This window comes from Chlorocebus sabaeus, chromosome 16 (assembly GCF_047675955.1).
Source record: "Chlorocebus sabaeus isolate Y175 chromosome 16, mChlSab1.0.hap1, whole genome shotgun sequence".
Taxonomy (NCBI): Eukaryota; Metazoa; Chordata; class Mammalia; order Primates; family Cercopithecidae; genus Chlorocebus; species Chlorocebus sabaeus.
Genome location: NC_132919.1, coordinates 34,770,970 through 34,798,286, shown reverse-complemented (window position 1 = coordinate 34,798,286; position 27,317 = coordinate 34,770,970). Strand labels below are relative to the sequence as shown.

At 51.4% G+C, this 27,317-nt stretch overlaps 1 protein-coding gene across 3 annotated transcripts; it reads right to left on the bottom strand.

Moving 5' to 3' along the window:
* Positions 1-4,773: 4,773 nt before the first annotated feature.
* On the bottom strand, positions 4,774-14,400 carry LOC103242587 (TBC1 domain family member 3F). 3 transcript variants are annotated; one of them, XM_073005560.1, is made up of 14 exons: positions 14,268-14,400; positions 14,023-14,105; positions 12,687-12,909; positions 12,118-12,198; positions 11,554-11,661; positions 11,115-11,224; positions 9,823-9,871; positions 9,177-9,297; positions 8,365-8,459; positions 7,950-8,036; positions 7,380-7,479; positions 6,860-7,012; positions 5,530-5,885; positions 4,774-5,343 (listed from the first exon to the last, which is right to left on the bottom strand). In XM_073005560.1, exons 1-14 carry the CDS (start codon positions 14,355-14,357, stop codon positions 5,089-5,091), a joined length of 1,911 nt encoding a protein of 636 aa, XP_072861661.1. In that variant the 5' UTR covers positions 14,358-14,400; the 3' UTR covers positions 4,774-5,088. The 3 variants fall into 3 exon arrangements, with proteins under 3 accessions (XP_072861661.1, XP_072861662.1, XP_072861663.1); XM_073005561.1 differs by having other exon boundaries at positions 12,687-12,726; XM_073005562.1 differs by lacking the exon at positions 7,950-8,036 and having other exon boundaries at positions 12,687-12,726.
* Between the last annotated feature and the right edge of the window lie 12,917 nt (positions 14,401-27,317).

The following is a 27,317-nucleotide window of genomic DNA, read 5'->3' as shown; positions in this document are numbered from 1 at the left end:
CAGTGAAGAGGGAACAGTGGTAGAGCAGACACATTATTTTTTGAAGTTGGACCAGCCTGAAATAAGTACAGATTTCCGGGCCAACAATGACTGTCCATGGCACAGATCCAATGATACCAGTCAGAAAGCAGCTACTTCCCATTGAGCATCACGTAGTTTTTAGACTCCAGGGACACCACAAGCCACTGTCAGGTGAGAGGTGCAATTCACACAACCCAGCACAGAGGCCCCCTCTTTATTTCTCAAAGTTTTGGGAGAACCCAAGACCCATAGCCTTTATTTTAGGGGCGTTTAATCGGCTTGGCAGAGAAAGAGACTATGTAATTGACCCAGGTCTTTGAGCTCTTAGCATCAGTGAAGATCCTGTAACACAGGCAGATTTAGCTCTTTTGTTCCTATTTCTATATTTAATATAAATGTATATTAAATTTTTGCAAAAATTTAACTTTTGGCTAAAGTCAGCTTTCGGCCACATCTGTTGATCAGCAGGGAAACAGAAGGAGAAGAGGGATTTTCACACTTAGCAAGCGACTCATGTGTGCCAGTTGCACAAAAGCAGGGTTATAGTGAGCTATCCAATTCCCATTAGAGAGACAAGGGAGCTGGAACTCAGAGAACAAAGTGATTTGCTGACAGTCAAGGCTGGTGAGTGGCGGTGCTGGGATTGGGGCCAGGCTAAATTGGCCCTGAGGTCTATATTGAACAGAAACCTTCTCTAGGATTCCCCAGCAGACACACATAGCCATGCCATTTCAGGTGCACTCTCAGGTTGCTTCTGCAGGGGCCTTATGTGCCTGAGCGCAGAAACTCATAAACAGTTGAGAACCCACGTGGTGTTGTAGTCCAGCATGAACATTTCAAACTCTAACCACTCCTGCATCTGCAAAATGGCATTTTCCCTGCTGGGTGTCTAGGGTAGGGTAGCATCCTACCCTGTATGGTTCCTAGCTGGGGCCCCTGTCACCAGGGAAATGGTGCTGGTTCTCACCCAGAAATAGATAAAGAGGAAGTGTCTCTGCTGAATAAGAACGGATATGCAGCCTGTCCCGACTCCCTGCTCCCTGAATGAAGCAGGGCCTCCTGGCATCGCTTGATGTTTGTGAAGCTATCCCAGGTTACACTGGCAGTAGCCAATACCAGGGTTTTCCAGAGGCTGAAGTCCAACACATGGTTAATGTCATTGCCTTTTCTTCCCTTCCTGGGTATCAGAGGAATAAATATCTCTTACTTAGAACTGTTCTATGCAGACTTAGAGTGGCAGAGGAGTAACTTAACCTATCAAAGGTTATTTTGAGCAAAAGCCACCTTGTGTCACTGAAGCTGTAGAACTGAGCCACAGTAGGAAACTGTTAAAGTCGCAGGGTCGAGGACTAGGTACCTATGTTATCCTGACAGCACAGAAGCACAGCCTGAGTCTCTTCTTTGGCTGAGCCCAGGGTGTGCTGGAGGGGCCTGAGAGAAAAAGGAGTGGCCCTTGTGACCAGTGCCCTTTCGGTTCAGAAGGAACGTCTCCTCTTGTTTAAGTGACTTGGCTGAGCTTGCTACTTCTGCTTTGAGGGTCAAATATCAGGATCAAGACTTTCATTATCCCCAATTTACAGATGATGAAACCATATTGGGCAGGAGAGTAAGTCACCCCAGGAGAGCAAGTTGGGCCTGGGCACTGGCTGAGGACACGGGGGAATGACCATTTGGAATGTAGCTTGTTAAGGGGCTTCCCAAGTGTTCTTGTGGTCCAGGTGTTGAGAGGATAGAGCAGAAAGGTTGCCACGGAGATGAGGGTGGGGTGCACTGCGGGACTGGGAGAAATTAAAGAGAACACACAACAAAGCCTCGGGACACCGGGAGGGGGATGGACCACTCTGTTTTGTGCTGCAGGAGAAGAGAGCAAGAAAAGGAATCTGTGTTCAATCCCGACAGCCTGCAGGAGAAGCAAATGCCCTTCATTTTGTTCATCCGCAGGGAGACTGGCATCCCTGTAGCTTTGGGAAACCAGGCTAGTGTGGATGCCAGCTCACTCCAGTGGGCCTGATGACTGGGAGACCATGGGCTGGGCTTCTGGTCTGAGGCTCCTAGACCTGATGGGAGGAGAGTTCAGCCCCAGGTTTCCTGTACTTCAGCTCATATCCAGACGATGGGAATTGTTGGAATGAGAGACTCAAAGGAAGCTGGAACCTGAACTTTGTTGTTGTCCCATGTGGACACCTGTGTTCACTTTCTAGTTCTACCTCTTGCTGTCGGTGTGTTCTCAGGTAACTCACTTAAACCTTTCTGAGTCTCATTTTGTTCATTTATAAAATAAAAGACACAACATTTATGTCATATATTGTCCTGAGGACTAAATGAGAGAAGGAGGAGCCTCTTCTGCATTCCCCTGGCTTCCAGTGGGTGGAGGCCAGAGAAGCTGCTAAACATCCTGCCAGGCGCAGGACAGCCCCATCACAAAGAACTGTCTGGCCCCTGATGTCAGTAATGCAGTACTCAGGAGCCCTGGTGTGGGGGAAAGAGAAGAAACTCAGAAGCTTGGCACATCTCAATTCAAACCCTGGTTGTACCACCTCCAGCAGGCCTTGGTCAGGGAATAGTATCTAGCTAAAATTCATTGACTTCATTTTGTTTTCATTGAATTTATATTTTGCTGGCTTTCCATTTGTGAGAGTGATAGAAGTTTCCTTTAAACATGAATTTGTAAATACGAACAAGTAGGCCATCCACAGAAACACATAAATACGTCATAGGAAAGGTGGCACTCTCACGTGGCAATAATTATGACAGAGGCTGGCAAATGACCTGAGTGACCCGGAGTGACCTGAGCACTGACTTCCAAACACCGTCCGTAGGACGTCCTGTATCCCCCAGACCCTTTCCTGGGTCCTTCTGGGCCCTAAAACCTTCTAGACCATCCAGACCTCAGGCCACCCACCTCTCTGTTGCCAGAGCAGTCTCCATTCCAGAACGTGCTGGTCACCACCAACAGCAGCTGCTCCTCCTCCAGGCAGCTCAGCTTATACTCATCCATACAGAGAACCTGGATGGCGCTGAGGTGGACACAAGCCCTCAGCTCCCAGTAGACACTCTGGGCTTCCTCCCAAAACTCCCCCCGGCCGGGACTCTTGGGCTCATCTGTCTCTCCCAGTGCCCAGCACAGGCGTGGCGCAGAGGAAGTGAATGGACCGATTTGAACACATCATCCTCGATTCTCCTTCCCCGCTCAAGCCCTGCAGCTAACCCATCGGCGAGTCCTGGAGTCTCTGCCTCCAAAATACTGCCTATCCCATGTCCAAACGCCTCTCACCACGTCCACTGCTACTTGCAATTCTGTGTGTGTGGAAATATTTCCAGAAAATTGGAATGAGCAGGTCACAGCGGCACCTGGAGGGAATGCCCGGGGAAATGTGCCCTCGCCTTGTTATTCTATCCAGACACACCCAGCTGAGGATGGGGGACCTGGAACCACCCTCCTGGCAGTTCCAGACTCCTGGGAGCCAGCAGGGGAGGACCCAAGAGTGTTTTCAGTGACCTGACTGAGCTGGTCATCAGTCACTCCCACCTTGGCCTAGGCCTCTACATGGCACAGATGACAGCTCATTCCAACCTGGCATTACACTGGCCTGTGCCGTGTCCTCAGGGTCACATTAGTCCCCCAGAAGCCGTGCAACCCTGGAAAACCCATGAACCTGTCTAACAGTCAGGTTCCTCCTCTATGCATTAACAATGACATTGACGCCTGCTTTGCAGGGTGCTGGGAGGGTAGAGGGAGGTGTACGCTGGAGAGTTCCTCAAGGGCAAGGCCTGGCTCTGCATCACTCACTCTCAGATCCTCAGAGCCTGGAGCTGGCCCAGCAGGTGGCCACCATTCCCTAAGAGTTGGATTTGATCCATCAGTGCTGAAGGCAGGGGATAGAGCTTTGACAGACCCCCTGTGTCCTGTCTTCTTTACCTTCAGCTTACTCATCCTTGCCTCTTTCACATGCACCCTGCAGAGCACGTGTTCACTGAGCTTCCACAAAATTCACTAGAGCAGCTGATGGATACTGGGGCCTGGATTCACTGTCAAAGTGTTTCTCAAAGGGCGTTCTCCGGAACACCATGGAAAACTCATCTGCTGTATAAGTTTGAAAACCCCTGCCCACAGGTCTCCCCTTGTGTACGAGCAATCAGCTCTACCATTCAGCCCAGGTGTGTGTTTGCTGGACCATCTGGAGGAAGCTGAGGAGACATGAGCTGAAGGCAGAGGGTGAGTCCGAGGTGTGATCTTGGGACAGGTATGAGAAGTTGGGCAAAAATGGGATAATTCCAGCCTTAATAACCTTAGATAATAGTTCACATTATTATTTAGTTAATAGGATTGTACTCCTGTTGAACTGCTAATTTTTTTTAAGAGGGGAAGTCTCACTCAGTCACCCAGGCTGGAGTGCAGTGGTGCAGTCATGGCTCATGCTTCCTGGAACTCATGGGCTCCAGCAGTCCTGCCTCAGCCTCCTGACTAGGTGGGACTATAGGCACACGGCACCATGCCTGACTAATTTCTTTGACTTTTCTCTAGAGACAGGGTCCACCTGTGTTTCCCAGGCTGGTCCCAGACTTCTAGACTCAAGTGAACCTGAACGTCCTGCCTCCACCTCTCAAATTGCTGGGATTACAGGTGTGAGACACCACACCCAGTCTAAATTCGCTATGTGCCATGGTACTGCAAAACATCATTATTAGGGGCAGCTGGATGGAAGGTGTAGCAGGTCACTGTAGTGCCTTTTCAATCTTTTATATCTAAAATAATTTCAACAGAAAACATTTATTTTAAAACATGTAGGGGGTTAACCATCTATGAGTTGAAAATACAAAGGCAGGCACACGGTGTCGTCAGAATTCAGAAAGCTGGTCACACGGCTGGGGGTGCTGGGAGGGGCTGGGCATGGTTGGCTTTGTGATCTGGGGGCTGGTGTGTTCCATCTGTGAAGGTCTTTCGAGCTGCACACTTTCTTAATCAATTTTCGTAAGTTTAACAAAAAATAAAATGAGGACGTGAAGTTTGCTTGGGTTGTTAAGCCTCAGGAAGTTATCCAGCCATGAACCCTGCCCTAGATGCTTCTAGAAGGCTGGAGGGAACTGAGAATTTTCCAAGTAGAGGCGGCAGAGGCAAGGCCCTGAGGTGGGAGCGCACTGCTGCTCGTCCCTAGCTGTGATGGGGGTGTCCTGGTTGGAATCAGTGCTGGGTGCAGTGCAGGGCTGGAAGTCCATGTCCACATTGTGGCTCAGTGCAGTGAAAGCCAATCTAACCCCCTCCGCAGGGTGTTCCGCCTGCCAGCAGGTGGCCAGCTGGTCCTCCTGGGGTACGGTGCCATTCTAGAAATTGGGTGCAAGTCTCTTTTCCGTAGACAGGGTGCCCTGTTGCAGTGGGATATCTCCTTGCCTCCCTCAGTCCTGATGGGCCTGGGCAGGGCCTGGTGTCAGGGTCCCCGTGGGCTTCTCGAGATGGCCCTGTCCCACAGTCCCGGGGCTATCCAGGACACATTCAGAAGGGTCACGGACCCAGCAGCTCTGTTCGAAATCATAATGGGGGAACCAAGGGCCCCCTACATCCAGGTCCGTCGGGAGCCGGGGCATCGAGTTCCACTCCAGGAATCTCCAGGAACCCTGAGGTCTTCTCTGAGCCGGGGCCGGGCTGGGCACACCCCAAGCGCACACAGGGCAGGTGTCTTCCCGGACAGCCCCACCAAGACAGGATGTGGAAGAACGAGGTGCCCATGGTGGGGAAACTAGCCAAATGGGCCGCTGGAACCGGGCTGGTGGGCCTGGAGGGGCCTGTCTGTCCCCCTTGCAGAGGGTCATCCTGCCATGTGAAGCCAGCACAGGCCTGGGTGTTGAGGACCGTTGCTTGGGTTTGGCTGAAAGGAAAACAGACGTGGTCAGTGTCTCTAATGAGCCCATGCAGGCCTTTCCCGGCTGGGCCCCACCTGCCTGGGTCTCTGGAGTCCTCGGGGTCTCTGTGTGGCCCCCGGGGCCTGACACTGAGGACACGCCTGTAGTCTGCTGATCCCAGAGGGAGGGGTGTGTGCCACCTGGCATGGGGAAGCTGTCAGGGCATGACAGGTGGCTCCTGGCACTGCCCCCAGGGTTCGGACGGGCTGGGGGCCTCCTACCACACACGCTCGTCCCAGGGCTGTTGGACCAGGGATACAACCCCTAGTGAGAACTCAGGTGGGAGGGGACTTGGATGTCACCCAGCCCCTTGCAACCTCTCATGGGGATCCATCTACGCAGTGGGTGATTGGGCCTTGACATGGGTCATCCTCTGCCCTCCTGGGCTGTCCAGTCCATGCCAGGACTGACCGTTCCCCCATCTGGCTGATATCTTGGCTCTGGGCCCGGGGTCCTGCCTGTGTCCTCTCCCTGAATGCTGTGGGGTCTGGGACACCCGATTCCCTTGTCTCCCTGGCTCAAGGCTGGTTGTCCTGGCAACCTTGGAGGAGCGTGCAGCAGTGAGGAGCCTCTGCTGCTCTCTGAGGCTGTGGCTGCTTGCAGGGAGGCCTGGGGTTATCCACAAATGGGTCTGGATTCTTTAGTGCCCTTGACTGCCTTGTGATGGGGAGACAGAGACACTGCGGAATGTGGGAAGGTGCTTGTTGGAGGGTCATGCCCACATCCCCCTCTTGCGTGCACATCACATCCAGTACACACGCACTGAGCGCCTGCCCTGAGGACCGGTGGGCCTTCTGTACTTTCTTAGAGTCCAGGAGGAAGAGGAGGAAGAAAAGGTGAAGAGGAAGGCCCAGGTACTAGGGTTGCGGGTCTCGGGGACTCTCCCACTATTAACTGCCCCAGAGGGTGACATGGGAGGGGACATGGCACTGGAGCCCACCTGGGGGTGGCACGTCCCCTTGCTTCCTTGTTAGTTTCTTCATAGAGGCCCTAAGATGCTTGAGCACAGAGTCATCATCCAACTCCCAGGTATGGAAGAACTGGTTCCAAAACCGTGTCCACGGGCCACACCTGGACGTCTTCGTGAGGCGCTCTAGGGACAGGGTGGACATCAGGCCAGGAGAGTTCCCTGGGAGGGGGCACAGCTGATACCCCATGGCCACTTCAGTCTCCCACTAGGCGATGTGGGAATCTTTTGTGGCCACCCCGGGGGTTCAGATGTGCACAGGAGACTGTGGCCAGGGGAAGTGGGTAGGGAAGTGCTCAGGACACTCCTGACTTTCATCTGGGCCATGTTGGGGACGGGCTCGGTGTCACTGTGCCTTGCCCAGCCCACCTGGCCAGACCTCCCTCTGGGCCAGAACAGAGGATCACGAGGACAGTGTGAGGAAGTTGCCCTCGGGTAAGTCGGGGTCTGACCTCAGGGCTCCCCAGGCCCCACTGGGCACATGTAGACTTACTTTTCTGAACTTTAAAGGCAATCCTTGTCATCGGCATCAACACCTGTTCTCCTTCCAGCAAATACACCTCCCACAGGCGCAGGATGAGCCCAAGAGAGATCTGTGGGGATAGTAGGTGTGGGAGACTGTAGCCCTTCCAGGCTGGGGCTGGTGGCTCAAACTGAGCCCACTGGGGCTTCAGTCCCCAGAGTCAGTAACCTTCCCCATGAGGGTTTCCTGAGTCCTCCAGGAGGCTGGGTCAGACAAGGTCTTGCAGCTCCTCATGGGGGGCACTCATTGGAGAGGGGGTGTGGCTCCTGGAGAGAGGGGCTTGCCCAGGGCTTGAGGCTTCCCTGATCCCTCCCAAGTCAGTTCTTGGCCCAGTCTGCCTATAAGGCTCATCCTGAGTCCCAGTTATTGCCCTGGGATGAACCCTCTTGGGCAGAGGGTTTTGCTTGGGTGTTCTGTGGGGACCCCCCTGTGGGCGGAGCCTCCTGTGGGCTGTGGGTGAGCCAGACCCCCGGGCTGGGGAAGCAGGGCACTGCAGGGCAAGGAGGGTCCCTGAGCCAGGGTCTCCCTGTGCCTTCTTACCCCGTCATTCAACATCTGGAGAAGCCAGCCTAACGAGGAACTCTGCGTGAAAAGACCTTCCTTGTCCTGATGGGAGGAACAGAGGTGCTCAGGGCCCCCTGGGCTGCCCTAAAAACTTCCCTCTCCCAGGGCCTCTGAAGACCCTTCCTTTAGTGCAGAACAATGGGCGGTGTCCAGGGCTCCCCACAACACCGTCCCCTTCCCACACTCCCGGTGGACACACTGTCCTTTGCCCTGCTCTGCGGGAGCTGGGCCCCCATCCCTGTGCCTCTGTCCTATAGACCAACTCCCAGCCCATGGAGAACCCGACATCCCAGGTCAGCCAGTGGCTGGGACTCAGCCAGTCACCAGCCCCACGGGATGCAGGTCCTCTGGAGAAGAGCCCAAGCTTGCTCACCAGACGCCATAAACTCACCAGACGCCACATGGTCTTGGGCTGTGACGTGGGGACCACACGCTCCTGATGGTCTTGGAGGCCCTGGACTGTCCCGCCATTTGGGCTGTGGAATCCTGAGAAGCCCCCAGCCCGTCAAGAAATCAGAGCCTTTCCCCAAGATGTGGAGCCATCAGCTGGAAGAGCTGGGCAGCTGGAGAGGCCCCCAAACCGCAAGGCCTTTCACCCTCCCATCTGGTGACCCCACCATGCAGCCTTTGCCCTGGGGAGGCTGGTCAGGAACATCCCCTGGAGTCTGGCTGCAGGTTTCCCTAGAGGCCTCCTGGACCAGGGTGCAAAAAGGGCAAGCCTGACTTGAGGCCACCACATGGCGGCCAGAACAGGGCGGGTGCTGGGCTTCCTGGTCGTCTCCTGGAAGTGGGGTCGGGCCAGGGGACACGGGATGGGGAGATGCTGCCACCTGGGCTTGGTCGGCCCATTTGTGGGCACCAAGGGCAACACGAGCCTGGGCAGCTGGAGGGCAGGAGGACTCTCGGGCGGGGGGGGGGAGAGTCAGCTACACAGAATCAGAGCCAGAGGGTGTGGCACCAGGACACAGAGGGTGGCCACGGGGAGGATGAGATGCCCTCCGCTGATGGGGATGAAAGGCGTCTGACTTGGGCTTTGGGTGTCAGCCGCGGACTCCTGTGAGACCCTCAGCAGAGACACCCTGAAGACTCCCAAGGAGCTGCCTACACAAGGAAGGTACCTTGGCTGAAAGCCGAGATCACCTGGCCAGGGTGGCCATCCCTGGGTCTGGCTGTATGAGGTCCCATGGGCAGCTGTCCACTTACCCTGCAGGGAGTGCCTCTCCCTGGCCAGCAGCTGCACCAGTGCCCAGAATGCATCCTCCTCAGGCAGATACAGGAGGAATAAGGCCGCGATGGTGCTCAGGTCCCTGCAGTAGCCCGCCTCCTGCAAGAGCCAGAGTCACCGTGAAAGGACAACACCTGGGAGGACTGAGGTCACCTGGGAGGACTCATGTCATTGGAGACGGGAGAGGTGACTGGGGAGGCTTCCTCTGAAGAAGAGGCTTCCTCAGGGTGCAAATTCATTTCATGACAAGAGCCAAGTCCATCAGGCACTTCAGCACCTTGTCCAAAATCTCTCCTGATGGCACCGTCCTGCCTGTGACCCTGCCATGCTCCCGGGCTTGGGTGAAGCCCCAGGAGGAGGGCGTCATTTCTGGTTCGGAGAAGTGGTGGTCAGACCCAGGTGACACCAGGAGTCCAGGCCCCGACTCCTTTGTGTCTCAGCTTGACCCCTTGAGGCCACCCCCTTGCTTGGAGGTTTATGCCAGCAGTGAGCTGGAGTCCTGCCTCCTATATCCTGGTGGGTCACAAATACTAACTTTAAAAGAAGCAGCGACACCCCCACCAGACACCCACTCCTGTGAACAGGGAAATACTGCCTGGAAACATCACTGCCGGGAATACTCACCGGGTTATACTCCGAATATGCCAGGAGGATGTAGAATAGTTCCCGCTGCCTAGGAGACAGAGAAAGGAGGCTTTTGTTTGTTTTGTGCAGATGCCGTTAGTTTCAGTTTGTCTACAAAGCCTGACAACAAATCCCATTTCAGGTTCAGATGATTCACCAGATAAGCAGTGAGCTCTTCAGGGTCTTTGACTTTGAGGAAATGTTTCAGGAAAATCCACATCTGTGACATGCAGATAGCCCAGTTGTACCGTGACTTGCCTGCTCCTTTATACTCTGAATAATTTTTTTTTTTTCAATTTGCACACACGGCAGCTCAGTCTTTGGATGTACAGTTCCTCCACGGTTCTAAATCAATGGGCAGAGTCTCCTGGCGACTGCTTCAGCCCCTCCTGGAGCGACTCCTTCATCTTCCAAGTCTCCAGGGTGGCCCCTATGCACCCGGCCTCTCCCTGATCCCTCAGCCCCCGGCCACCCAGACTGCTTGTCAGTCCCTATGGTTTGGCCTTTTCCAGAATGGCCCAGGAATGGGAATCCTACGTGGTAGCTTATTGGGTCTGGCTTCTTTCCCTCAGCAAAATGCATCTACGATCCACCCACGTTCGTGCGGGCATCACTGGCTCATTCCCTTTTCTCACTGTGTCTTCCGTTTGGAGGGAGGACCAGCCTTGCTCTCCCCGTTCCCATGTTGAAGACTGTCCCCGAAGGCTCCTTGTGTGAGTGACGATGAATCAAGCAGTGGACGTGGCATGCAGGTTTCATGTGCACATCAGTTTTCAAATCAGTGGATTCAATATTTGTGATACTTTGGGGACACGTGGTTCAAGTCCATTGAGCTTTGTGAGTCACTGCCAAACTGGCTGCCAAAGGGGCTGTGCCATGTCATGTTCCCAGCAGACCAGGATGACAGTTTCCAGGACCCCTAATTGCCCCAGCATTTGGTGCTGTCAGTGTTGCCTGGAGAGGCTCATGGGCCTTCAATCCTGCCACCCTCCCATGGGTCCTACCATGGGTCCCCGTGGGTCAGGGAGAGCACCTTTCACCATTGTGCATGATTTTGTTTGCTGACTTCTGTCTCCTCAGGGTCCTCCTCGTTTCTGACCCCACATGCTCCAGTCTGGCCCAGGGCTTGGAACCAGGTCCTCATTTCATGGTGCCAGCTGCTCCCTGGGTCAGGGGAGGTCTTGGCAGCTCTGTCATCCCTCCTAGGTGACCCTGGCCCCTTCTCCGGGGAAGCCCCCATCCCTTTCATTCACTCCATCTCTGCTGAGACCCTGTGGCTCCCATAGGCTTACTTGGTTCCGTATCGATCCCTGAAGAAGATGTGAGTCCTTAGTGTCTCTCTCACGTCCACATCGATCTGGTGGATGTGTTGAGATGACCTCTTGCCCTTCTCCTTCATGACCTGTAGGGCAGGGCCAAGAGGAGGAAGCAGCCTCAGAACAGATGGAAGACTCCCTGCCCCAAATGGCAGTCGGCCCACAGTCAGCACTCCGGGAAGGAAGGAAAGCAGGAAGGTTTCCTTCTGCACAAAGCTGCTTTTTGGCTTGTTACTGAAGCCAGGGAGGGTCACCGGAGCCGAGTTTGTCTGTGGTGACTATGCCACCGTCCGTGCCCAGGATGTGCATCTGACCATCCCACCCACCCGCCAGCCTGGGCTTGATGCTCCCTCCAGCTGGAGACCTGGGCCCCTGACACGGCCTGTCCTGTTTGTTGTGCTCTGGCTGAGCGTACCTTGTATGTTCTGGGGTTTTTCCACTTGACTTCCTGTATGTTCAGCAGGACTGACCACACTTGGCCCCTGAAGTTCATGGGAATGCCCTTATATACTCGATCTATCAGCTGTGGGCAGAAAACAACCTGGTGTCACAGGCCACGGGGCGACCCCAGTGAGGACCAGAGCCCGAGGATTCTGGAAATGGTTGGTTTTGGCTCCATGATTCCTCGTTAGAGGTGACATTAAGCTGGGACAGGGTCTCTCTTTTCAGGATTGAAAAAGTGGATGGACACTCAGAGTCAGGACTCTGATCTGAACCTTTTCCTTCCTTTAGGTCACCAGGGTGGAAATCCCTAGCCTTGAGCTCTGGGTGTTTCCAGCCCTAGATTCAGATTCCCTCCCAGCAAGGTGACGCTTGCATAAATAGGCAGGCAAACCACCGACCAGGCCTGCAGTCCTCTGGGTGAGGACAGTGTGCCACCCACCCTCGGAGAGGCTGACGGTGCCAGGCCATAGCCATGGGTGCCTGTCCCCTGTCTCTGCAGAAAGTGGTTCCGGGGGCCTCTCCCTCCACACATTACCTTTTTACTGTTCTTATATGTCTCCCATTGTCGCAGCATTTCCATCCACTTGCTCTTTCGTGTTATCTCCCGCCGCATTTGCTGTCAAATGAGGAATGTTGGTGTTAGGGGAGCTGCCAAGCTTCCCAGAGCCACCTGTGGATGCTGGGTCTTGGGCTCTGGAGCCCTGGTGGACCCAGCTGAAGGGAACCAGGGAAGGGCAGACCCTAAGGGCTGAGAGCCTTTGAGCAAAGGAGCACCAGTGGGCTGGCTTTGGGACCCCGGGACGTGCCATCCTCAGGCCACAGACACACCAGTCTTAGGTCAGGTCCCAGCCTCTAGGTGGGGTCCTGACACAGGCGGGCAGCCACCCCCAAGCCACAACTGTGGTTCTCACTTTGGAATCTTATCAAGCTGCCAAAGTTACAGCAACCAGGGGTCAGGTCCAGCAGAGAGTGCTGCCCCTCCCAGGGACATCGTGTTGGCCTCACCCGCCACCGCTCAGGCCAGCTGCCTCCTCTGCCTCACCGACCACCCGCCCAGTCCCCACATCCCTGGTTCAGCCCCCTCCCCATGCATCAGGCTCTTACCTTCACCTCCCGAGCAGTGGCAGGACGCAGCTCTGTCTCACTGTAAGACAACGCAGGCAGAACTGAGGACCTGCACAGGGCCTGGAGCTGCCCCAGACTGGGACCCAACCCCCAGAAAGGACAGGCTCTGTCCCTATCCGGCTCAGGGCTCAGTCCAGGAAAAGACACAGGGAAGGGAGGACAAGGGCCTTCCTGTGGGGCTGACTCCCAGGAGGGGCAGGACCTGGGAGAAGAAGGAGTGTGGGGCCAGCCTGGCTGGGGTTACTGGGGCCCCTGGCGTGGGGGGCGGTCAGGCTGCACAATGGGGCTGCCCATCCTGGACTGGAGGTGGTGCTTTCCGCTGGAGCTGAGAAAGGTCAGGCCTGAGACGGGATGGGGGCTGCCCAGGGTGGGCGACAGGGCCCTCACAGGAGTCCCTCAGGGAGTGACTGCATCACCCCACCAGGGTCAAGGGAGCCTGCCGTGAGACCTGCCCGGTGTACTCCTGGTGCACCAGGGGCCCATCCCACTTGACAGCCCCAAGGCCTGACAGCCCCAAGGTTCTGACTCCCCGCATCCACCTGCCTCTCCCTGCACCTGACCCACACACCCTGCGTTTCAGAAGTGGCGCCGCTCATCAGCTCCCTCCCACCCTACCTCCCCCGGGATCCTCTGTCTCTCCATCCTGTGATCCCTAAGGGATGGACTCCTGGCTGGGCTCCTCTTACCTGGCCCCAGATCCCTTCCCAGCACCAGACCCAGGGTCTGTGGCCACAAGCCCGGCTGCCTCCCTGGCCTCACGGTGAGATGCCCATAACAGGTCCCTGCCCATCTTCTCCTCCATTCTCCTAGGGCCACCGCTCCCATTGTTCCCATGCCTTTCCCCCTTCTCCAAGGGGACAGTGAGGGCTGTAGCTCTAGGAAAATGAGGGAGGACAGGGGCCGGTGGGCCCTCAGAGACCTGCTGGACAACAGCCCTGAGGCTAGGCCAGGCGTCCCCTCACCCTGTAGCCAGAACCCTTGGATTTCACTGGGGTTGTTTCCAAGTAGACATGGCCAGACCCTCAGGCTGCCCCGCTCCTCTTGTGCTGACTTGGGGACAGAACTGCTGAGAGTCCAGGGGCCTGACCTAGCCCAGTCTCCATTCCCACCCGCTCCCTAGATGGGCCCCGCACCTCTGGCCTAACAGCAACCTGGGGCTGGACCTGCAGGGGAGCCAGGGAGGAGTTCTGACCCTGGAAAGGAGGTTGGCCTGATCTGGCGAGACAGTCCCGCCTCGGAAAGGCCTTTCTGAAAGCAAACCCATCCCTGAGCTGAGACAGGTGCTTCAGGGGTGAGGGGAGCACAGAAGACTCACTGCAGAATCCCAAAGCGATCAATGTTGTTGTAGATTCTAACAGGCCCAGGCCCCATGTCCTCTGGCAGCCCAGCTAGGTGTCCCTGCAACCCAGAGGGAGGCTTGGTGAGGGGCCCAAGTCAAAGGGTGCAAGGGCCTGGGGGTAGTAGCCACCCGTGCCCACTCTGTGCTCCTAGGGAGCCCAGGACCCTTTGACCAGGGCGCACTGGAAGAGGCCTCCCTCCAAGGAGCAGACCCACCTGTACCTTCTCATAGTTCATGATGATATTCTCTCGCTCCTGTGCCCACAAACTATCTGCATCCTCTATGATTACCATCCTGTGAAACAAAATCATCTAAAAGTTACATTGTACTTGAGAGTTTCAGAGAACACCTGAACCGTTCCCGCCAGGCTCCCAGATGCTGGCTGGCCATGTAACCCTGATTCCATCACTTTCCCCAGGTAAAAAGGTGCCAGACCTAGTGTCCCGCACCTGCATGAGTGTCTGGAGTCTCCAGTCCCAAGCAGGGGTGGGCATCATCCCAAGGACTTGAGGACAGTGGGACCTGGACAGAGAATCCCGTCATCCCCAATTGCCATGAAATGGGGACACACCTGCCCCAGCAGGTTGAATAGTGTCCACCTGCCAAGGGTGAAAGGCCCATGATGGGCTATTCCAGGGATGTGGAGGGAGACTGAGGTCAGCGACCAGAGGTCGCTGTACAATCGGCCTTCTGGGATGCTCGGGGACCACAGAGATGTCCAGTTTTCTACAGGGAACAAGATCTCTCCTGACTGCTCAGTTCTACTCCACTCATCACTTTGGCTCCCGTGGCCCTTCAGTCTGAACTGTGAAGTCACTTTAGGAATAATGCCAGTTGAGCAGGAGGGTGTTCGGTTTGGGGGATGAAAATGATCTATTGTGCTAGGGGAAACCCTCACTCGGGGAGGAACTGTGGACTCCACTATTTTGTACTGTCCCTACAGGAGGGGGCTTCATTTTCCCAGGTCACTGTGGAAGGACAGTGGGTCCTTGGTCCCGGAGAACACCTGGATGGACCGTCCCTCCTGGGAACACTTGGGGCAAAAGGAGGGCGAGGCCTCGAGAGGACCAGACAGAGCAAGAAATACGTGGAGAGAACCCCAGTGCCTGGACCCCTTTGAACAGAAGGGAAGATGGTCTCCCCCCAGCCAGCCCTCCAGGGCTCCTTCATTTTCCACAGTTACCCAAGGGCAGAACGTTCCCCAGGACAAGGGACCATGTGTGTTCAGTGAGGCACACAGCCACCATCAGGACCCAGTTTAGGGCACAGAGGTGTTCTGAGGACCCTCCTATCCCCCCCACCCACAGTGGATCTATCCCAGTGGCTCTGCCAGGGCCAGGCTCTGCCCCATCGGGATGGGAAACCTGGGAAGACTTGGGATCTAGGGCAGGGAAGTCACAGGGTTCAGGCCTGAATTCCAGCACAGCGCACGGCAGGGCTGAGAGCAAAACCCATGGTCCTGTCTGGATTCCCAGGCCAGTTACCGCCTCTCTGACCCCAGACGTCTCACCTGTCGAATGGGTACACTAGGGAATGGCACTCACTCCATGAAGCCACCATGAGGACGAAAGAGCCAATTGTCTACACTGGCAGTGTAGAACGGGCGACCGGTGAGTGCTCAGGGATGACCCTCCTTGGTAGCTGCCCAGAGGCCAACACCGCCCACAGCATAGCCACTGTCTCCAAGTCAGCCTGGAGGGAAGAGAGCAGGTCGCACTCACCTGATTCTGATGAATCAGCTGGCCTGCGTTATGCCTTTCAGGTAGAAAACCTTTGAGTCCACAAAACTGTTCCCAGATACCACTGTGCGTGTGTAGCTGATACCACTGTGCACGTGTAACTGCCGTAGAACACAGAGGCAGGCCTGAGAGCGGATTGGTGCTAAGCACCAGTGACACTCTGAGGTCATGGCACGCATCACAGTGGGGCCTTGCCCGGGTCAGCAGGGTCCAGAGACAGGGTCCTCCGCTGCCTGTGGCGGCCACATGCCTGCCTGCAATGTGTTTGTGTGCATGCGTGCACAAGTGTACATGGATAAACACATCTGTGCACGTGTGTGTGCTTTCTCTGGCCAGGCCTGGCTGCCCCACTCATGTGTGCACCCAGTTCCTCATCACTGTCATCCCCCAGGTCCAGGACCAGTATCAGAGCATCCACGGGTGTTCCCTAACCTCAGCCCTCCTGGCCCAGGGTGGTCTGGGATACACATAAGGGTGGGGGGAAGTGACCAGTGCTGTTGAATCTCAGAATACAAATGCTAATACTATTACCTAATGGTTTTCTCGTGTCTCTAATGGTATCTTTTTTTTAATTTCTGATATTTTAACTGGGTATTTCTCTCCATGACCCTTGAATGTTCTAGCTAGAGGATCCTATGGGGAAAGTGCCAGGCACACAGGAGGGCCTCACTCTATTCCAGACACGTTATCTAAAATCTGGTTCATCTGTCCTTCCTTCCAGGGCCAAATTCCAGGGTCCAGAAAGAGTTTGGGATAAAATGAAGCTTCAAGGGGTGAACTTTGACCGGGGCTGAGTCTGCCTGTGCCATTCAAACGGAGTCTCAAGTCTGGAGATAGGGCGTCCAGATGCCCCAATGCAGGGACCTCTGATCGACACCTGCTCCCCTGTACTCATTAGCAACCTCACCCACCCTACTCTCAAAGCACACTTGGCCGTCATAACCAGGAGCTCTGCATCTGTGGGTTCAGCAACAGCAGATGGAAAATATTCAGAAAATAAATTGGATGGTTATGTCTCTACTGAACATGTGCAGACTTTGTTCTTGTCATCATTCCCTAAAGAATACAGTATCACAACCATTTATGTAGCATCTGCATTGTATTACATATCATAAATAATCTAGTAATGGTCTATGTCTACTGGAGGATGTGCATAGCTTTTATGTAAATACTAGGCCATGTTATATCAGGGACTTGAGCATCCATGGATTTTGGCATCCCCGGGACCCTAGAACTAATCCTCCATGGATACCAAGGGACAATTGTATAAACTCACTCAGGAAGGCTGCTCATTGGAGGAAGGGCCCAGTTCAGTACAGACAGGGACATCATACCTGGACTACTGTCCATCCATCCATCCATCCATTCATCCATTGGCACCACCCTCTAGTGCTGTCCGAGTGACAGCCCTAGCAAGTGGAGACATTTAAAAAGACCGGCTCACGTTGTCCAGGTTTGAGGTCTTGGAAGAAGTTGCACCAGTGTGAGAATAAGGGGTCAGTTTCCTCCAGGATCCAAAGAGCATATCAGGGCCCCTTGGGGTGAGGAAAGGAGCGCGGCCTCTCCAGTAGCCACACGGGCTGCAGTAGGATGGGGCTGGGGCTGGCCCTGTTTATCACTTGGCCCTCATGAGGGGAACAGAAAGACCAGGGGGCAGAGGAGCATGGGGCAGCTGGTTGCCTAAGCAGAAGGCACCTCAGGGAAGGGGTTTTAGCTTGTTTTCACACTGCTGTAAAAAATGCTTGAGGCCAGGCGTGGTGGTTCACACCTGTAATCTCAGTACTTTGGGAGGCTGAGGGGTGGATCACCTGAGGTCAGGAGTTCAAGACCAGCCTGGCCAACATGGTGAAACCCCGTCTCAACTAAAAATACAAAAAAATCTAGCTGGGCGTGGTGGCTGGCGGGCGCCTGTAATCCCACTTACTTCGGGAGGCTGAGGCAGGAGAATCCCTTGAACCTGGAAGGCAGAGGTTGCAGTGAGCCTAGATGGTGCCGTTGCACTCCAGCCTCGGTGACAAGATTGAAACTCTGTTAAAAAAAAAAAAAAATACTTGAGACTGAGTAGTTTATAAAGGAAAGAGGTTTAATTGACTTACCTTGTAGGGAACTTACAATTATGGCAGAAGGCGAAGCGGAAGGGACACCTTCTTCAGAACGCGGCAGGAGGGAGTGAATGGAGAACGAGGAGTGCCACACCTTGAAACCATCAGCTCTCCTGAGGACTCCCTCACTCTCAGGGGAGCAGCACAGGGGAAACTGTCCCCAGATCCAATCTCCTCCCACCAGGTTCCTCCCTTGACACAGGAGGGATGAGTTTTGGGTGGGGACACAGATCCAAACCTATCAGGGTCTCAGCCTGTCTTGCAGCTCCCCAGGGCTGAGGCTGAGTACAGATCTGCTGGCCCTGCTCTACAGCACTGGGGGCTCTGCCTGTGCGCCCCCATCTGCTGCTTCCTGGGGTGGTAGCTGCTTCCTCAAGAAGAGGTTGGATCTGCTCTCCTACCCACCCCTCTCCAGGGCCTTGTGGTGCCCTGGCCACATCCTCCCAGGGTAAGGGCAGGAAACTGGGCTCCTTGCCCTTCTTGTTGCTTGGGTGACCATCCTGGGGTCATTCGTAGGCCCCATCACTGTTCCTCCTTCTAAATGGAGAGCATTTTGGCAAATCTTCCCGGTAGAGGCCGGGGGCTCATTCCTGTTATTTGTTCTAGCTTGGTAAAGCCAGGTGAAGACATCTGGGCAAGCAGAAAGTAGAGTGGCCCCCAGGAAGGGTGGGTGGAGGGTGCTGGCCTTTGGGCTTGCCTGGACCAGCGTGTGAGGGGCAAGATTATCAGCAAGTAGGGTTGTCAGGGCTAACATCAGGAGGCAGTAATAATGCTGGTGGGGGGACGGCGGTGTGGCTGGCTTGGTGTGGGGCATGAGAGCCAAGGTTTGTCAGCTCGCAGAGAGGCGCCTGACCCATAGAAGAGTGGCTATGGAACCCAGTGGTTGCCCTTAGTTCCTGGATCCTGGGAGACTTCTGGAACCTGGTTCTGGGGCAGCCTAGGGGTGCAGCTGGTGGGTGACAGGGGTAGGGGTCTCTGCTTCTCTCTTTCAGTAAGAGGGAGAACCAAGAAAGGCACTGAAGCATGGTCTGCAGAGAAGGCACTTGTGCAATCACCAGGAAAATGAGGGGCCTGAGTTGTCTTCATTTCTCCTAAAAACACACATTCCCTCCCAGGACACCCTGGTGAGGGCATGAAGCACAGGGTATGTGTGTGCATGTGTGTGTGTGCGCGTGCATGTGTGCATGTGTGTGTGTTGCAGGGCTTTACAGTGGACAGGATGTGGGAAGGCAGCTGCAGTTCCAAGCTGCAAGTCTTTCTGATAGAATGGTTAAGATTCCCTGGACCACAGAAAGAGTGTTTCATTTGCACCCATTTTTATTAGCATTTAAATCTGCATTATTTGTAGCAGGTAAACCTTATGTTGCTTAACTATTTTCAGAAACATTTACACCAGCGTTCCCCAAACTTTTTGGCACCAGAGACCAGGTTTCTTGAAGACAACTCTTCCATGGACCCGGGAGAAGGGGAAGCAATGATGCGGAGATGATTCAAGCCCATTACATTTATTGCGTGCTTTATTTCTATTATTATTTCACATATATTTCTATTATTATTTCATTCCGTCTCTCCACTATCTGTGGGCTAACAGGCTGCGTTAGTTTCCTAGGGCTGTTTTACAGGACCACAGACTAGGCACCCTCAACAACAGAATGTTACCGTCTCCCAATCCTGGAGGCCATGAGTCCACCATCAAGGTGTCAGCAGGGTGGGTCCCTCTGAAGCGGTGCAGGAAGGTTATGTTCCAGGCCTGTCTCTTGCTGTGTGGGTGGTTGTCTTCTCCCTGTGACTCTTGGTTAAGGGTGACTCTGGTGAGGGCTCAGAAGAGGAGAGCCGGACAGAATGTGGGTAGCCTATGGAGGGGTTCGGGCCTGGTGTCTCATGCCTGGAATCTTAGCACTTTGGGAGGCCAAGACAGGAGGACCACTTGAGGATGAGACTTCAAGACCAACCTGGCCAATGTAGGAAGACTCAGTCTCTTAAAAAAATAAAAATATGGATGGGAAAAATCATTCAGATGAAGTCTCAGATGGCAATGAAGAACATGTTATTGGAAACTGGAGGAAAGGTGATGCTTGTCATAAAGTGACAAAGAACTTGGCTGCATTGTGCTCCTAGTGTTTTCTGGAAGGCAGAGCTTGAGAGTGATGAACCTGAAATTTGGCAGAAGAAATATCTAAGCAAAGTATTGAAGGAGCAGCTTCAATCTCTTGAATGTTTCTAGGAAAATGAAAGAAAAGAAGAATGATTTAGAGACAGAACTTATAATCAAAAGGGAAGCAGAACTTAAAAATTTGGGAAGGTTCTAGCCTTCTCAGCCTGTCCATATTGAACAGATAAGGAAGTGTGTTTGGGAGAGAACATGAGGGTGTGGGTCAGGAGGCCTGCATGGATCAGGGCTGTGCTCTTCACCAGGACAATGGAAGAGAGACCCTGAAGGCAGTTTGTAGATCGCTCAGGCTGCACTCTCATCACGGGCCATGGTGCCAGGGCAGTGACAGCAGTACGGTTTCCAAGGAAGGCCCTGGGGCGCCCTGAGGACCTTGGGACTTGCTGCCGAGCACTCCCTGACGTCACTGGTCCCCACATTCTGGTGTGGCACTCCTTGACTCCTCCAAGTGTTGCTTAACGGGCTCCTGTCCAGGGGGGAAGTGATGTCACCCCTCCAGGGGGCACAGGCAGAAAACCCTTCGGCAGCATCCATGTGGTGCTAATGCTGCAGGTATACAGATTTTGCTTTTCTCTTATAGAAATGGTGGAGTCAATGAAGAAAATAGCAGGGATGGATGTGGAGCTGACAGCTGAAGAAAGAAACCTCCTATCTTTTACATATAACAATGTGATTGGAGCTAGAAGAGCCTCCTGGAGAAGAATCAGCAGCCTTGAACAGAAAGAAGCAAACAAGGGAGGAGAAGACAAGCTAAAAATGATTCGGAAATACTGGGAAATGGTGAGACTGTTGTACAATAGTTCCCCCTTATCCGCAGTTTTAGTTACCAGTGATACAGTACAATAAGATATTTTGAGAGAAAAAGAGATTACGTTCATACAACTTCTATTAGTGTATGTTACAGTTGTTCTGGTATTAATCTTTTACTGTGCCTGGTTTATAAATTAAACTTTACCATGAGTAGGTATGTATAGAACAAAACAGTATATATCAGGTTTGGTATTATCCATGGTTTCAGCGTATCCACTCGGGGGTCTCAGAATGGATCCCTCTCAGATAAAAGGGAACTATTGTATTTTCAAGAAAAATGATGAGTGGTTTGGGTTAACTTTGTTCCATTCTTCTTTTTATTGAAAGACTCAGGTTTATTTTTAAATCCAATGTCGTAGTTTTTAATCTTTGGGTTTTATACAACAGAAATTATCTGGGAGAAGGAGGCTGTTGTTACCTGAATATGTCCTAATTTTTGCCTTTTATTTTTATGGTTTTAGAAAATGTCTCTGAAAAGGGAGGCTTGTTTCTTTTGAGTGTCTGGCTTAGTTCTCAGGCTTACGTCTCTCAGTAATTCGGCCATAGGGATTGGCGTTTGAGGTCACCAGCCTAGTGCTCAGATGACTGTATATATAGTACACATTTTATATCTTGGCGGATTTTTGTCTTTTGCTCACATGGATTAGGCTACAGAATATTTCAGGGCAAAGGCGAATATCTTTTTCTCCTGGAAGCTGCAGTAGTGGGCAAAAAAGTGAGATCCTGTCCCTAAAAATAAAGTTGTAAGCTGGGATTGATGTTACCACTACTATGAAATATGTTGGGTCAAATAATTTTGATGACCAATAGACAAGTTTTGTGTCCCAGAGGAATGAGGAAGTGAGAAAGCTAAAGAGGTGAAGAAAGAAGTCCATGAGCTACACTGTGGGACTTGGGCTAGCTACGAAAGGGAGCAGGAAGCAAAGAGAGCAACTGATACATTTGGAGAAGATGTGAAAAGTTCCAGTCTGGATGTCTTAGATGAGATACATGCAAAAGAAAGAAAGAAGGAACGAAGGAAGGAAGGAAGGAAGGAAGGAAGGAAGGAAGGAAGGAAGGAAGGAAGGACAGAAAGAAGGAAGAAAGAAGGAAGGAAGGAAACGAAGGAAGGAAGGAAGGAAAGGAAGGAAGGAAGGAAGGAAGGAAGGAAGGAAGGAAGGAAGGAAGGAAGGAAGGAAAAGAAAGCAAGAGAGAAAGAGTGTAGATGTCTTGATGAGTCCCTAAATAGATACAAGAAGAGAAAAGGAAATAAAACACGAAGCCATGGGCCAAGAGTGGAGCATTACAATGTAGACTTCTAGTATGGAGCAGCACAGTTAGGGATACGGACAAGTGCAAATCTTGGAGTAGAAAGCACAGAACTCTGTTGACTGGAACGTGGCCACACCACACCTTGGTGTGATCTCAGGTATTGGATAGGTTGGCTGAATGAGGGAGAGGGGCCTAGAGATCTACTGATGACAGAAACTGAGAAATAGAATGTAGAATATCAGCTTGTAAGTAGGAAGGGTTTTGAGTAACAGGAGAGGAGTCACTGAGTATGTGAAGAGCTAGGAGAACATGGAAACCTTTCGTCTCCTACAGCAGTCTCTATTTGAAAAGCCATCAGGGAGATAGTTGATTCAGAAAATAGTTTTGCTTAGCTAAGATAAGGATGCAATTATGGAAGAAAGGGTGAGCGAATGTTTTACAGTGGAAAGGACGTTGCAGGAGCATGAGAGGAACCTAGAAAGGTCCAACAGTAGTGCCATGAGTTCATAGAAAATAGGAAGCAAGCGGCTGGGCACAGTGACTCACAGCTGTAATCCCACCACTTTGGGAGGCCGAAGCTGGTGGATCACGGGGACAGGAGATTGAGACCATCCTGGCTAACATGGTGAAACCCTGTCTCTACTAAAAATAGAAAAAAAAAATTAGCCAGGCATGGTGGTGGGTGCCTGTAGTCCCAGCTATTCAGGAGGCTGAGGCAGGAGAATGGCATGAACCCGGGAGTCAGAGCTTGCACTGAGCTGAGTTCGTACCACTGCACTCCAGCCTGAGGGACAAAGTGAGACTCAGTCTCAACACAAAAAAAAAAAAAAAAAAAAAAAAAAAAAAAAAGGGGAAAAAAATACGAAGCAAGCTGGCTATATGCGTTTAGAGGTGCTGTACATTTTCAGCATTATAAATGAATAGAGATGAGTGGCAATAGTTTTTTTAGTCCATAGATTTTTGGTAGACTAGTTTTGGATCTCTTCCACTAAAGGGATTGCCTGTTGAACGTTGTTAGGAATGTAAGCACTGAAGGCAAACTGCCTGGGTTTGAATTTTATTCTGTCCCTTGCACCCTGCCTGAGTTCAAATCCTAGCTCTGCTTATTAAGTTCTTTTAAGGGGATGATCTTTGAGGAAATGTCTTAGCTCCTGTTTTCCCAAGTCAATGGACACAATAGTTGCTACCTTGTGAAGGATTCATGTAATTGACCAGCATTTACCAAGTAGCATCAGTGTTTAGTTTTAGTCATTGGTGATTCTGTAGTTGGATTCTGAGGGGGTGTTGGGGTGGGAGGTGGTGTGTGCCTGTAGCCCTTAATTGCAGGCAGAAAAGAAAAGATACTTTTGATAACCCAGAGGCAGCTTTTCTCTGCTTTTGTGTCAAAAGAGAAGGGAGTTTGCAGAGGGATAGGAATTCTCTTGAATACTAAGCTCTCTTCCACAAAACCAGAGGAACATGGAATATGTAATAATTCACAGAATTTCTAGACTGAAACACTCTGAGTTTTTACGATTTATTCTTTATTTCTTCAGGTTGAGACAGCTAAAGTTAATCTGTGGCGACGTTGTGGATGCACTGGCCAGACACCTCATTCCAGCAGCAAGGCTTTCTATTATGAAATGTAGGTTCTATAGTAGAAAGGAAAATGTAAGATTAAAACTTGGCCTTTTTAGAATCATGACTTTCTTCTTTGTAGGTCTCCAACTTTTATTTAAAAATAATTGTTTAATGTTAGAAGGATAATTGATGTTGGAATAAAAAGATGGTCAGGCTATTATAAAACTGCATTAGCTTTTGCTTTACTTATATTCTTTTGCTTTCATGGGACCTATCTCATTCCCCTCCCCCAAACGGCCACACATTGCACAGTGCTGGCTGAATGTTTCATGTAGAAATTTTATTTTATGATTAATACTCTTGTGCCATTTCTTGGAACTACCTGCTTAATTCTAGTCTATCAAGTGATAATTTTGTTGATATTTAGAGGCTCCCCACTTAATTTCGGTGCGATTTTTGGTTATATTTAATAAGGAAAATATACGAAATGTCTCAGAAAAAAAAAAGAAACAAAGTCAATTATTCCTGAGACTTTTTAAAATTATTGAAGTACACTTGTTAATTGTTAGTGTAGAACCTACATTTCATAATAGAAAACCTTGGACTTGCCAGTGGTAGCTGCTGGAGTGAGGTGTCTGTTCAGTACATCCAGAACGTCGCCTCAGATTAACTTTACCTCAGTCTCAACCTGAAAAAATAAAAAATAAAATTAAAAAATCAGATTGTTGAACTCTAGAAATTCTGTAAATTATTACACATTCTACATACCTCTGATTTTGAGGAAGGGAGCTTAGTATTGAACAGAATTCCTTTCCCTCTGCCAACTCCCTTCTTCCCTTTTGACACAAAAGCAGAGAAAAGCTGCCTCTTGGTTACCAAAAGTATTTTTCCTTTCCGCATGCAATTATGTGCCAAACACACACACACACACCACCCCCCACCCCAATACCCCCTCACAGTCCAAATGCAGAATCACCAATGACTAAAACTGAACACTGATGCTACTTGTTAAACGCTGGTCAATTACATGAATCCTTCGCAAGGTAGCAACTACTGTGTCCATTTACTTGGGAAAACAGGAGCTAAGATATTTGCTCAAAGATCATCACCTTAAAAGAACTTAATAAGTAGAGCTAGGATTTGAAGCCAGGCAGGGTGCAAGGGACAGAACAAAATTCAAACCCAGGCAGTTTGCTTTCAGTGCTTACATTCCTAACAACGTTCAACAGGCAATCTCTTCAGTGGAAGAGATCCAAAACTAGTTAAGATACCACAAATCTATGGACCAAAGAAACTCTTGCCATTCATCTCTATTCATTTATAATGCTGAAAACGTACACCACCTCTAACGGCACATACCCAGTTTGCTTTCTTTTTTTTTTTTTTTTTTTTTTTTTTCATTTTTTGAGATGGAGCCTCACTCTGTTGCCCAGGCTGGAGTACAGTGGCAAGACCTCGGCTCACTACAACCTCCATCTCCCAGGTTCACACCATTCTCCTGTCTCAGCCTCCGGAGTAGCTGGGACTACAGGCACCTGCCTCCACGGCCGGCTAATTTTTTTTCTATTTTTAGTAGAGACGGGGTTTCACCGTGTTAGCCAGTATGGTCTCAATCTCCTGACCTCATGATCTGCCCATCTCGCCCTCCAAAAGTGTTGGGATTACAGGCGTGAGCCACCGCGCCCTGCCGTTTTTTTTTTTTTTTTTTTTTTTTTTGGTGTTTTTGGTTGGTTGGTTGTTTTTGAGATGGAGTCTTGCTATTCTCCTGCCTTAGCCTCTCTAGTAGCTGGGACTACAGGCTCCCACCACTATGCCCGGCTCATTTTTTTTATTTTTTTATTTTTAGTGCAGACAGGGTTTCACCGTGTTAGCCAGATGGGTCTCAATCTCCTGACCTCGTGATCAGCCTCCATCGACTTCCCAAAGTGCTGGGATTGTAGGCGTGAGCCACCATGGTCGACCTACTCATTGTTTTTAAACGGAACAGAACCTATCAGAGTGGGACATGTGAGGGGAAGAATGATTTAATGAAGTTTTTTCACATACCGTGTGTGTATATACATAGAGAAAAGGGTTCTTATCGTAGATCTTGCTCCAAAAACTTTGGTAGCCATCATTCTAGTGCAGCGGTTCTCAATTAGAGGTGATTTTGTCCTTCAGAGGACATTTGACAATGTTGAGAGTTACTTTTGACTGTCACAGCTTGGAGGGTGCTACTGACATCGAGTGGGGTGGAGACTAGGATGCTGTAACCATTCTACTATGCACAGGACAGTCCCCACAACGAAGAATGATTCTGCCCAAACTGTCAATAGCGCTGCTGTTGAGAAGCTGATTCTAGTGGAAGAGACAGGCGTGTAAACACATGAAAGAGAACACGGAAGGGAATTGCAGGGCAGGTGGAAAGGGAGCTTGGTAGGGAGAGGGCAAGGTGGGGGAACCACAGTTACTGACCCACCAGATCTACTGGGCACTGTCCTGAGTGGGAAACCATTTGTATTATGTGTATTTGTGTAAGGTATTATGTGAAATCTTTAAAATGGCACTGGAAGGGGTAGGTATTATCCCAACCTATGAATGCAGAAACCAGGGTTCTGAGTGTTTAAGTAACATACCTGAGGTCACATAGAAAGTTATGAGTTGGGGCCAGGCATGGTAGCTTATGGCTGTTATCCCAGCACTTAGGGAGATGGAGGCAGGAGATGCGCTGAGCCCAGTAGTGGGCAAAAATGTGAGACTATCTCTAGAAATAAAGGTGTAAGCTGGGATTGATGTTACCATTGGATGTTACCACCCAATCTGAAATAGGTTGGGTGAAAGAATTTTGATGACCAATAGACAAGTTTTGTGTCCCAGAGAATGAGGAAGTGAGAAAGTTGAAAGAGGTGAAGAAAGAAGTCCATGAGCTACACTGTGGGACTTGGGCTAGCCAGGAAAGGGAAGCAGGAAGCAAAGAGAGCAAATGATACACTGGGAGAAGATGTGAAAAGTTCGAGTCTGGATATTGTCCTGAGGATGAAATAGGAGAATGAGGAGCCTCTTCTGCATTTCCCTGGCTTCCATTGGGTGGAGGCCAGAGAAGCTGCTAAACATCCTGCCAGGTCCAGGACAGCCCCTGTCACAAAGAACTGTCTGGCCCCTGATGTCAGTAATGCAGTGTTGAGGAGCCCTGGCGTGGGGGAAAGAGAATAAACTCAGAAGCTTGGCAGATCTCAATGCAAACCCTGGTTATACCATCTCCAGCAGGCCTTGCTTGGTCAGGGAATAGTATCTAGCTAAAATTCATTGACTTCATTTTGTTTTCATTGAATTTATGATCTGTTGGCTCTCCATTTGTGAGAGTGATAAAAGTTTCCTTTAAACACGAAATTGTAAATATAAACAGGTAGGCCATTCACAGAAATATATAAAATATGTCATAGGAAAGGTGGCACTCTCACATGGCAATAAATATGACAGAGGCCAGCAAATGACCTGAGTGACCCCGAGTGACCTGAGCACTGACTCCCAAACGCCATCCGTAGGACGTCCTGCATCCCCCAGACCCTTTCCTGGGTCCTCCTGCACCCTAAAATTCCCTAGACCATCCAGACCTCAGGCCACCCACCTCTCCGTTGCCAGAGCAGTCTCCATTCTTGA